The sequence below is a fragment of the Cryptomeria japonica genome, chromosome 4 (assembly GCF_030272615.1).
Source record: "Cryptomeria japonica chromosome 4, Sugi_1.0, whole genome shotgun sequence".
Lineage (NCBI taxonomy): Eukaryota > Viridiplantae > Streptophyta > Pinopsida > Cupressales > Cupressaceae > Cryptomeria > Cryptomeria japonica.
Window position 1 is genome coordinate 73013493 of NC_081408.1, and position 12526 is coordinate 73026018.

Below are 12526 nucleotides of genomic sequence, written 5' to 3' on the forward strand. Positions count from 1 at the left end.
AAGATTTTAATTACTTTTAATATTGTTAGTAGTAATTATTAATTAATAGTAAAAAAATCTATTTAAGATATTTATACTAGTTTTCAATATAGACATAAAACTATAATTAAAAATACATACCATTATGCATTAAATATTACGGTCACATATGATGTCAAAACCTTCATCAATAAAAACTAGAAGTAAATGCATGAAAAATAAAAAAATATTTTATTACTATTTTTAAATTTTATATTATTTTTATTACAAGATTAGGTTGATATTCTTAAAAAATATATTTAAAAACCAAAAAGTATTTCTACATTATTTAAAAAATATATAAATATATAATATAATTAAATGGTAGTATAATAAGAGATTAGAAATAACATTATTAATTATGGAAGATTGAATGTGTCTCAAGCCTTTTTTTGATAAGGATAAGGATAAGGATAATGGTAACAGTAATGATAATGATAATGACAATGACAATGACAATGACAATGACAATGACAATGACAATGACAATGACAATGACAATGATAATGATGATAATGATAATAATAATGTAGTCTTTATAAAAATAAAAATATCTTTTGTCAAGAGTTTAATAGAAATATAAAAAATATATTAATAATATGTAATAATAAATTGGTACTAAAATATTTTTTTCTTTTGTGAAGAGTTTTGGAAATATTAAAATATAATAATAAGAATATTTTAAAACATATCAAGTGACACATTATGGCTTGTCTTAGTATTGCAATAAAAATATTTATTGTAATTTTTAGTTACTATATGTTTCAAATATTCTTATTTCAATTATATTTATCTAGATAGCCTAGGGCTAAAACCATTTTTAAATGGGATCCGAGCGAGTGTGATCAAGAATCAATGGTAATATTTGAGATGGTTTAGACAAATTGGCATAGGAATGGAGAGTCGAAAGGGAAATAGGAGGTTATGAGGAGGTGAGGCTTTTGAAGGGAGGACGGGGGTAGTAAGGATTGTACATTTTGGTAGGGTGGAGTGGAGAGGGTAAAGAAAAGTGCCAAATCTGCAACAATGATTTTATATTAGGAGATGGAAAATGAAAGGTATTTTGCAGATCTAGGATTGATTAGGAGGTTTAAAGGATTTTGACTGAGTCTTAGTGTGTTGAATAAATGGATTTCAAATATCTAAGGCCCATTATTGAGTGGGGATGTTAAAATATTTCTTGGTTCATGACGAATATTTGTGGTTATTTTTTATAATTTACAACATAGAAAAAAGATGCTTTGTGACTATGAATGGAGCTAGGAGGATAAGTACCTACTAGTGCTAAAACCTTGGTACCTAGCTTTCAACCCTAATACCAAATCTTTTGATAGTATTTTGATGTTTGTAAGACCCCTAATCTACCATTATAATATTGGTTCAATTCTTGCTTCATAGATGTAGATATTGCTCTAGGTAGAATTCTAGTAGTGGATGAGAGCTCCTCAATTTTTTTGTACACTATGTATGCCTGCTTTTGGGTAGAAATAGATACAAGAAAATATTTTTGAGATGAAACTTTGTTGAATTTGGCTAAAGGTTGTAGGTTCTAACCATTGGATTGATGTGAAGGGATACTATTTTTCTACCATAGGTGTTTCCAAACTAGGCATGTTGCTGCTTCTTATGCCAAGTGCAAATTAGCCAAACATGCAACTCGGTGGAAATAATCTCCCACCACTCATTATTTGGTGGAGAAGGAAGAGAAGTGTTAAGACAACTCCCCAAAGGAAGTGTTTGATAAGGGAGATAGTAGTGAATCTCTACTTAAAGATCAATAAATCTTGATGGATTTGAATAGGGGTTTGAGCTAAAACCTGGATAGTGTTAATGTTGTGAGTGGTATAGAGTTGGAGAAAGCAAATAGACCAGAAATAGTAGGAGGTCTAGATATAAAGGAAAAGCTCTCCTAAGAAGGTTTTGAGGTTGGTTGAATCAAAGATGTGCAGGAGGAAGGGTGGAAGGTAGTGTGGAGGAAGAGAGACAACAAATTGAAGGAAGAAGGTTCCTTCAAGATGCTTCTATGTTATCAATCCAAAAATGATTGTTGAACTATTGAAACCTATTAATGGGTGTTTTCTTATGGTTTTCTAAATCACTAGTGAGGTGACTCCTCAATTATAGCCTCACTTAGTCTGAGCCAAACAAAAACTCAAACTTAATAAAATAAAAAGACAATTATCGATCTAAAAGACTATTAATAATTATCAAATTGTATAATATAAACATTAGAGTGAAAACAGACATTTTTTAATGACTAAATGGAAAATATTTCCATTATGATGAAATTTTTTAAAATTTTTTTGTATATATTAAAATGATAATAAAGAAAATTATGATTTTTTAATTAAAAATATAATGATTTAAAAAATAAATTATAATTATAAAGAATGTATACTAGTTTAACTTTTTATTTAATGTAATTTAAATAGTGTGATAAAATCCTTATAAAATAGTTAATTGATTTTATTACCTATATTTTGAGAAATAAAATAGTTAATTGATTTTATTACCTATATTTTGAGAAATAAATAAATATTAAAATTTATATATTTATACAAAAAAATACCTTTATTTACAATATTATAAATAAAAAATTAAAAAATTAAAAAATAAATATTTATTGAAAAATATAAATAAGTCCAAAAAACCTAAAATATCTATTGTTCCTAGAAATTTGCTCCAAAAATAATAATCACTTTTGATTGGTGTAAAACAATTGATTAATTGGGCTTAAGTGAATGCAATGTAGGCCAAGTATGCAATGACTAATAAATTTTTATTTAGTTTTGTAATTTAAATAGTGTGAATCAAATCCCTGTAAATGAGCTAATTGATATTACCTACATTTTGAGAAATTAAAAATTATTAATATTTATAATATATCTAAATAAAAAAATCACTTTATTTAGAATATTATAAATAAAAAATGAAAAAATATTTAAAATAGATTCTTTTTTTTAAATAAATAAATCCAGAAACTGCCTAAAAATCATATATACTACTGCAAACTACCTCTAAGAAATCTTCAAAATCTTCCTAGAAAACTCCATCATCTATGCTAAGATTCTTATGAAATCTGTTAAAAAACAAAACACTTGTTTTAAACCACAAGATCTGTGGAGGAGGAAGGAGCAGCAAAACTAGATCCCACACCAAAAGGTAACCCTATCAAATCATCACATGGGATGACCCCCCTAGAGCTAGAAGATTTTCCTTTAAACTAGAAAAACTAAAGGAGAGGATATTTCGGAATAAAAATCTCTAGTTTTTGGCAGCTTTGGTCCTAGATTTTTAACTAATTCTTGACTCTTTGTCACCCATATATTAATCCTTTCTTCTGAAGTAGATAATGTGACACCATCATTGTTTGGGTAGTCCATAATCCAGTCCTCTTACTCAATCTTGGTAAGCCAAAATAATTTTTATAGAAAATTTTTATTCTCCTTGATTTCAAACTTTCTATATTTATTAAAAAGTGTGAGTGTTTATCCATTTCTTTAAAAGTTAAATGATATTAATATTAAAATTAAATTATATATATTATAATATAACAATTAAATAAAATCGTCTCCATCTGGTTGCCTGCTCGAAGGTTTGTCTCCTGAAGAAGCTTGGGGATCTTGCCATTAAACACATTCAAGAATTTAACAAAGCTCTCCTGGCTAAACAAATGTGGAGATGTCTTACGGATTCTAATGGATGGATCTCTATCATTCAGAGAAAATATCTTGGCCCTATCTTCTTTCTTCAACAAGTGTTGGAAGACCATTCTATCCCTCAGGATTCTTTGGCCCTTTAGACGAATATTCTAAACATGAAATCCATAATATTAAAAGGCTTTAGATGGAATCTTGGAAATGGCCAGGAAATTCAATTTTGGGAAGACTGGTGAGTAGGTGATGGTCCTCTGATTGACAGTTTGTGGGCAACTCAATTCAAAGATTTATGTGTGGAACAAATTGGCCTCTGGATTGTTGAATACATTCAGGAAGGTCGGTGGGTTGATTTTATTAGATTTGGTCCTGTGTTGAAAATTCTTCAGGTTTGGCTCTCTTTTATTCATATTCCTACATCCCCCATCAAGGACTCCTTGGTTTGGGGTGTATCTTTCTCTGGTGGATTTTTAGTTTCACAAGCCTTTGCCTTTCAATCTAGAACCTTTGCTCTTGCTCATTTTTGGTTCTTCCCCTGGAACAATATGTTGGTTCTTAAAACTAATATAATTTTTTTCTAGCTCTTCATGCAGAACAATGTGCTCTATTTTGTGCAATAGAGGAATGCCAATTTATAATAGTTGTTTTGTGTGTAAAGAGGATGGTAAAGATGTCTCCCATTTGTTGATTCATTGCTCTTTTGCTTAGGACATTTCGGCCTAGTTTCTTGATCTTTGGGGGATTATGTGGTGCTTCCCCTTCAGCCTTCTAGAGTGTTGGAGTCAATAGAAATGTCCTTTTGATAATCCCTCTCTTATGGTGTTATGGAGCTTCATGCTCCCTCATATTTCCTAGGGCATTCAGAAGGAAAGGAACAATCGTATTTTTAGGGACAAAGAATCATCTGCCTTCTCTATTGCCTACCATATCTAGAATGCCATTAAGGAGAATTTGTTTTCATTCTGCTTGTCTCGTCGGCTCGAACTTGCTATGATCACACCTACTTTGGATTCAAATAACATTAATATATGGCACATAAATTGGGATATTTCTAAACCGAGTGTTAAGATTAAGCATACCAGACCAAATATTGCTTAGGTTGCACCCCCCTAGAGGGTGGATCAAAATAAATGTTGATTGAGCGGCTAAGGGGAATCCTAGGCTTGCAAGTTGTGGGGGAGTTTCACCTGATCACAATGGTGGGCTTATCTCAGTAGTGGCACTCCCACTTGGTACTTAGACAAACCACTTTGCTGAGGCAAATACAACTTACATTAGGTTTCAACTTGCTATTTGTGGAGGGCACAAAAAAGGTTTGGCTTGAGAGTGATTCCCTTAATATCATTAATTATCTGATTAGATAGATGTAGGTCCTAGTTGGGCAATCAAACACCTAATCCAAGATTGCCTCGCTTTGATTGCCAAGTTGGATGAAATTTGAATTACTCATGTTTTTCAAGAAGCCAATCAACTTGCAAATTACGTGGCTAATTTAGGTGTGGTGTATGAGAAAAGAAAATGGTGTACGATAGGGGAAACCTTCCCGATACACTTATGTGAGCTGACACGAAGGGATATTAAAAATCTTGTTTACTCCCAATGTAGTCAAATATTAATGATGATATCCTATCACATGAGTAAATCCACTTCTTATAATAAGTGGAATGTATACAATGCTAGGGCTTCCAAATTGTTCTTGATTGCTTGGTTTTGTGTCTCCTGGTTCGAGTTTGGGATTAAGACTATAAACTTCCTAATTGGCAAGGCCAATTTGAACATGGGGGAGATAAGAACATAATGGAGTCATCATCATGCCAGAAATGAGAACAAAGAAAGGAAATGTGGACTAAAATTTTGGATGGTGGTCTTGTTCCTTACCTCTAAAAACTGCATGGTCAAGATCCTAGGGCGACAAAAGGGTTTGTGAAGTATTGGAATAATGGCATTCTCAATGCTTATGGTGTTGAATTTAGAGTTGATGAGGCATTTATTGTCGAAATTACTGGTTTGAAAATGGAAGGAAAAAAGTTTTATAGAGAACGAAAGGCGACAAAGGAAGCCTGATTTATGTTCTTCAACAAACAGAGTGAAAAGGATAGAGTAAGGAAAATGGCAGATGGGGGTTACAAGAGAAAAAATCTCTCGAGTCTCCAAGCGGATGTGACAAAGGTGATTAGGAGATACATTACCCTGGATGGCCGATTTGCTAGGATTTTTTCCTTTCATTTCACTATTTTAAATCATTTTAGACATGATAGGAAAAGTACTACGCCTTTTTATTTACTCTCTTCCTTAGAATATAGTATTTCCAATCATGCTAAAAATAGTGAGAACCCTGTTTTACATGAGGGTCTAATTCTCCTTATCATGGAATATTCCAAAGGGCATGAATTCAAGCCCTCCCCTATCCACAATAGTGAAAACAACCCTAAACCCTTGTCTAACCTTGATGTTCATGTGGTGTCAAATACCGAATTTGATGAGAAGGGGTCGAGTGAGTTTTCCTTGCATTGGTGTGACCTTAATGTGTTAGATGATGACCCAAATTATTGGCCCTCAGAGGAAGAGGGACCCCCCTAGAAGGCCACTTCTAGCACTAACAATAGCAAGAAGAGAAAACCCCACCTTAGAATTGTAGCTAAAAAATTCAAAACCCCTCCTTCCAAACCCTAAGAGTTGGGCCATAATAACCTTGAAAAGAAAAAGTTAGGGAAAGTGGTGGAGACAAAAGGAAAAGAGGAAGATGAGATTAAGTTGGATATTCCCCTCAATGTGGACCAGATGGACCCAAGAGATAGCAAAACTAATGAGGTGGATATTAATGTGCTTCTCGCTAATTTAGCCACTAGTCATGAGAAACGCTTCCACTGGGTGACTAGCGAAATCCTCTTTAAAAAGTAGGGGATAAAAGATATTATCAACACATTTACTGAGAATCCAATGTTGGATAAAACTGACAAGCTCCCGAATATGACCCAAAAATTAACTGAAGATGTGAAGGTTATGAAGACAAAGCATGAAGCTAGAATTGCCAATCTGGAGAAGACTATGGATGAACTAAAGGGTAATCTTGGAGGTTTGGTGGAGATTAGTAAAGAGGCTATGATCAATAGTGCTAAAGGCCTCAAAAAGGTGAATGAAAAAATTGTCATTCAGAAAGCCCAACCGCTCAGTAATATGCAACCTTTAGTTGCTGACTCTAAAAGGAAAAATTTGGATATAAATCCATAGGGAGATAAAGTGCAGGTGTCTACTAGACCTTCTATCGAGACTAGGAGTAGGAGCCAAGAGAAAAGTTCTATGAGGTTCATCATGGAGGAGCTCGAAGAAATAAATAAAAACATAATTCAGGAAAACTCTGAGCTTATGAAACCTCTTGGTTAGTCTTTTGACTAGTTTTTTTTTTAATGTTTGGCCTTGGTTTCTCTATCTTTCATGTCGGGCTCTGAGGGGTGTCTCCCCTGTTTTTGTTGTCGTTTGGCTATTGGTTTCTCTTTGGTTCGCTACTGGTTAATTATTTTGTTTTTGGATTTGGGTTTCGGGTCCCTGTAAAACCCGTTTATCTTAATAAAAAATAATTAATTTTAAAATTAAAATTTTATTTATTATTTACATATTATATTTATAATTTTGAACTTAAATTTATTGTGAGAGATATTTCAAAATTTTAATAGCCTTAAAAAAATTGTTGGTTGAATTTAAGTTCCTTAGAATTGAACTCAAGTACTCAAGTGATTAAGGAATGAGTTCATGCACAAAAAAAAGTGTAATCTATAAAAGTAATATGAAAAGAAGTGGTGATATAGGTTGCCTCTCTACCTTCACCTTCCTTGTCGCAATTGAAATGATTAAAATGGGCATGTCACCATTGCTCTAATGTTCTCACTTGCATACATAGATGAAATAATTATTCTTATTGATTTTTTAATAAGTTTTATTTGATTTTAATGTTTTAAATTATTTTTTAGGGGTTCATTTTAACTTATCTATGCATTTGTTATGATTATACTAAAATAATTTTTATTTTTTATTTTTAATAGGAAATCTAAATTTTTTTTAAAAATTATTTACTCTTTTACTTGTTAGACAAACTTTAGAATCAAATTTGATATAATAGAACAATTTTACTTTTGTTTTTTCATTCTTTACTTTTTATGTAAATATGTACAATAAAGAGATTATTTCAAATTATAAGCTAGATGGACCCATTGTGTCTCTTGTTAAATATCCATTCTAACCTTGACTATCGTTCCCAACTACTAATATTTTATATCAATCTTTTTCCTTTACCTAAACTAATAAATGCGGTTCTGTTGAAAAGCTCTTCAAAAAGGTCAAGACCACTTCAATGCTCGTAGTTGCATGAATAAAGGATGAGAAAACGAAGCAACAACAAGGGTAAGAGTTGAATGAACAAAAAGAAAAGAAACAAAGCAAAGGAAAACAAAACTACCGTACAACAGTTGAAGTAATGAACGAAGCAGAAACCCTGTGTTTGTAAATTCACTTTGTATTCCTCTATTTTCATTGTTTTTAAGTGTGTTTATTCGGATCTTCCCCTTTTTCAGCATCTAGACCTTAATTTTCGATATGTGAATCAGTGAGATTTCATTCTGTTTGTTTAGTGGAGAAAGAGAAAAGTTTTATGACAAGGAAATACAGGCGTTGCTGATTCTTACCATTCTATCTCCTCATTCGCCATGGCCAAGTTCTTGGAATGTATTCTGTGTTTATTTAAGCCCGACTCCGGTGGCGGTGAAGACGTGGAGGTGAAGGCATCGCCTACATTGGATGAGTTGAAGACCCACTTTCAAAAAGCAACCATCGATGATTTGATCGACGGCATCAAAGAGCTCTTGGAAATAAATAAGGGTCTAAAGGTTCTATGCAAATAGTAATATTACTGTTTTGCTTATAATATGTGGGCATTGGTACCATTTTCATTTTCTTTATCTCCATGTTGCAATTGTTTTGCAGACCAAACATGATAATCCAAGCACGAGTTCTGAATCGGCATCCACCAAAGAGAAGCCGCTGTTTAAATTAATCGGTGGGAAGATTTTGAAAATTTTCAACAAACGTATGGAGAAAATGGCTGGAAAGGTATACTAAACGTTTAAAACTTATTCTCGTCAAAAGCAATCTGACATCACTCTCATTAGTACTAATATTGATTGGGCGTTTTGTCCTCGGGTTTTACAGGTAGATCTGTTTCAATCTGATGGCGAAGTACCACAGGTTGTATCAGAGATATTAGAACAAGTTGGAAAAGCTCACTGGACAGTAGCAGGGCTGTCCATGATAGGATATTTGCTATCAAAGAAAGGGAAAATGTTAAAAAATCAGGGTGAATGTTTAGAGCTTTTGCAACATATGTTTGAGCTTGCTAGCCATATTAAAAATGTAAAACACCTGCTCCAACAGGAAGCGGAGATGCCAAGAAAAGCACTTGATTTGATCGCTAAGGGATCCATGATCTGCGCTTCACAGCTTAAATCTAAAAAGTTTTTCAGGTTAAAATAACAATTGCACACTTCCCTGGTTGTTTCATGCATTTTATTCATATGATATTTTTCTATCCGTAGTGACTAATTTCTAAATAGAAAATGAACATTATGAGATTTAATTATGATAAAAAAAAATTATTCTCAATGTTTCAATTTACAGGGTTATCTATCGTCAGAATAAAAGGGAAAAAAAACCGTTGATCGATCGCTAAGTATAACCTGAAACATGAATAATAAATTATAAATATTATCAGATTTTGGTTGGTCAACTTCTCCCTTTTCTATTTCGATAATGAAAAGCGAGAACGGTCTAGAGGAAGAGTTTATAATGGAGAGGGAGATGCAGAAAGAGATGGAGATCCAGATGAAAGGAGATGGAGACTCCGATGATGAGGAGGATGTGGAGCGGTCTTTGTGGTTGCTGGAGTGTTTTTTATTACAGAATAAATAGGTTTTGAAGGGAGCTGAAACTCTTTAACAAAGAATTATATCAGAAAGCTGCGATAAAATAAAAAAGAATTATATCAGAAAGCTGCAAAAAAATAAAGAGTTCCACTGCAATCCCAAAGAAAGCAAAAAACCAGCACAAACCAGAAACTAGTATAAATTCTTAAGGGCCTCTGTTTCCAACTGGGTTGCAGGAGTGTTGTTTTGGCTGGCTGCAGGCGGATTTGCCCCTTTGTGTGCTTTGCTTCTATCTTGAGCGCCTTTTCTTTTATGGGTCTAGTATGTTAAGAAAAAACTTAAATCACACACACTAAGCTTATACTTTTTTAGGTTTAATATGTTGTGTAATGTGTGTGATCACACTAAAAATACAGTTCTAAACTTAAAAATGTGAAGCACTTATAATTAACTAACATTCTCTAAACTCAATATGTTGCTTAAAGTCTATAGTTTAAGGCTCAGTATGCTAGGGCCTTGGCTATCCTTCTCCCAGCTTTCATCACATCACCAAGGCCTCTGAGCTTCATCACCGTGAACGTTTGGTGGAGTTTCTTTTTCTGATCTGTTGGGTTGTCATTCAGGGATTGCTGCAGTCTTTTCCTTCGTTTGAGGCCTTTGAAGGGGCTCTCGACTGGGAGATTCTTGGTTCTTCTGGTATTCTTCACATTGGGAAGTGGTCCTGGGGTTGCCTATGTGGGGTCTTTTGCTCTCCTGGTTAGTGCTCACTGTCTCAGGTGTTCTTGTGGCAGGAATCTTCCCTTTGTCTGGTTTTATTTGGGAGGTTTTCGCTGCTTGTTTTCTTTCTTGCTACTGAGGGTCCTATGGAGGTGAAGCCTGTGGTAGGCTTCAATCTTGCAGGTCTTTTAGAGGTAGACGGTGCGGGGAGGTTAGTTCCTAGCCTAATCGAGGCGGACTCTGCGGAAAGTCTTACTCCTAGTCTTATTGAGGTGGACTCTTAAGAGACTTTTACTAGTTCATGTTACTGAGTAGACTTCAATGGCAAAGTTTGCAGGAGATTCCTCTCAAAGACGGTGTTGTTTGGTTCTTCTTTCTTCTGCCCTATCTACAATTAAGTGCTGGCTTCTCTCCGTTTTAGCTTGTGTGGAAGTTGGCTTCCCCCTATTGTTCAAGAGTTATTTGTTCTCTCGTTCCTATGCTATGTTCTTCACAGTTGAAGGTGTCTCTGACTTTTGGTTTTTTGGCTAACCCTTCTCCTTGACCCTTTTTTTTCTCAATCCAATGTGTCTCTGGTTTAAGGTTTCAGAGTCCTTTGGAAGACCAGTTAGTAGATGTAGGCTCTTTTAAGGGCTGTATCTCTTGTGTCCTATCGGTCGATGCTCTGGTCTAGATGTAGGCTCTTTTATAGGCTGGATCTCGTGTCCTATCGGTCGATGCTCTGGTCTTTTGTTAGAATTTGATTTTGTTGGCGTTTTTTTTTTTTCCTTCTCTTCTCGCGCGTAAAGGATTTGGTTCCTCTTCTGATTAATTAATCAGAATACAAATTAAATAAAATAATTTATTAAATAATTAAATTAAAAAATATTTGTCTTTAATTGTGTAAAGTATAGCAATTAAATGTCTTTAAATTCATCATGTTTGGAGGACAAATGACATCTATTGTTAGGCATCCTTCATTTTAATTTGTCTTATTGTGGAGTTTTATGCTGCAGATTTTTGACCAGTTCTCTAGACTCGCAAAAATTGAAGCGCCTGCGCTCAGATATAAAAGATCGCATTAGAATCCTCTTATTGACGGATGTAACAGTAATGCTTCAGCAGCAGCCCGTAAGAGTACCTATCTCAAAGCCACCTTATCCAGCTGAAGCAGGTACATACAAAAGAAAACAAGTTCTTGTACTGCATCCTAAACATTTCTATTTTCATTTCAAGGGATTACCTACGAATTACTAATGATTGATAGGGCATGATTTTGTCTGAGATTAATTGTTATTAGTTTATCTGATGTTATGAAAGTTTTGTATATTAAAATATGGATTAATAAACGTTCTTAGAATTCATACGAGGTAATTATTTAAGAGTATAAAATAATAGAAATAAGTATGATAGGCAGTTAAAGCAGTAGTATAGGGGAGAAGAGAATCTTGATCTGCCATTTTGTTAAAGAAGCTTTCATCTATTTTAATGATATCAAGTTTCTACAATCTATAGTGAATTTGGAGTTGTTTCTGGATTAGTTTGTGTTAAAGAATTTTCACGTCAATATTTTGGATCACACTCTTATGAGCCATCATGAGAATGAAAAAGAGAGGTCAAAGAGATAAAACATGTCCCCATCTTTTTTAAATTAAATTTTAGGAGCATCATTTTATATGATAATTATCAAGACATATATACAACTAACAATAATTGTCCAAACATATATACAACTAACAACAATGTGAAGTCTCAACAAATTATGTGGATATCCTTAAATGAAACTGTTTATTCTATGAGAGAATTTATTATTAATAGATAAAATGTTATAGAAAAAACATGGTAAATTAAAAGGAGCCTTGTTTAAGAAAAGACAAACACTTTCTCCTTCTATCACATATCTTTATAAATGAAATGATTAAAAAATTATTTAAATAGATAGAATAAAGAATTATATTATTTAATTAATTAAAATTAATAATTGTAAAAGGTAAGTGATGAAAAGTTATTTAATTAACCGTAGTTAATAATTATAAAAGGTAAGAAATTCAAATATATTATGAATGTTATAATATTATATTATTTAGACATGCATTAGAAAGTAGTCACAAGGTGTGAGGCTACTATGAACCAATGGTGATGTGAAGGCCTATTGTGATAGTTGAAGTCATGGTCTACATAGTGGAGAGGGCTTCTAGCACTATGTTTATAGGTGGTGTGGCCTATAGGTGATAGATGTGGTTG

General features: G+C 33.2%; 1 protein-coding gene across 1 annotated transcript; it reads left to right on the plus strand.

Annotated features, from left to right (window-relative positions):
- Positions 1 to 8126: 8126 nt before the first annotated feature.
- Positions 8127 to 9197, plus strand: LOC131034397 (uncharacterized). The gene is made up of 3 exons (XM_057965864.2): positions 8127 to 8554; positions 8652 to 8777; positions 8877 to 9197. The coding sequence occupies exons 1-3, from the start codon at positions 8375 to 8377 to the stop codon at positions 9195 to 9197; spliced, it is 627 nt and encodes a 208-aa protein (XP_057821847.1). The 5' UTR covers positions 8127 to 8374.
- The last annotated feature ends 3329 nt before the right edge of the window (positions 9198 to 12526 follow it).

What these genes read in the sequence shown, in the direction of transcription:
- LOC131034397 (XM_057965864.2), top strand. Translation starts at nt 8,375, where the DNA reads ATGGCCAAGTTCTTGGAATGTATTCTGTGTTTATTTAAGCCCGACTCC. An exon ending in AAATAAATAAGGGTCTAAAG is followed by an intron (nt 8,555 to 8,651) that starts GTTCTATGCAAA and finishes ATTGTTTTGCAG; the next exon opens with ACCAAACATGATAATCCAAG. An exon ending in TGGAGAAAATGGCTGGAAAG is followed by an intron (nt 8,778 to 8,876) that starts GTATACTAAACG and finishes CGGGTTTTACAG; the next exon opens with GTAGATCTGTTTCAATCTGA.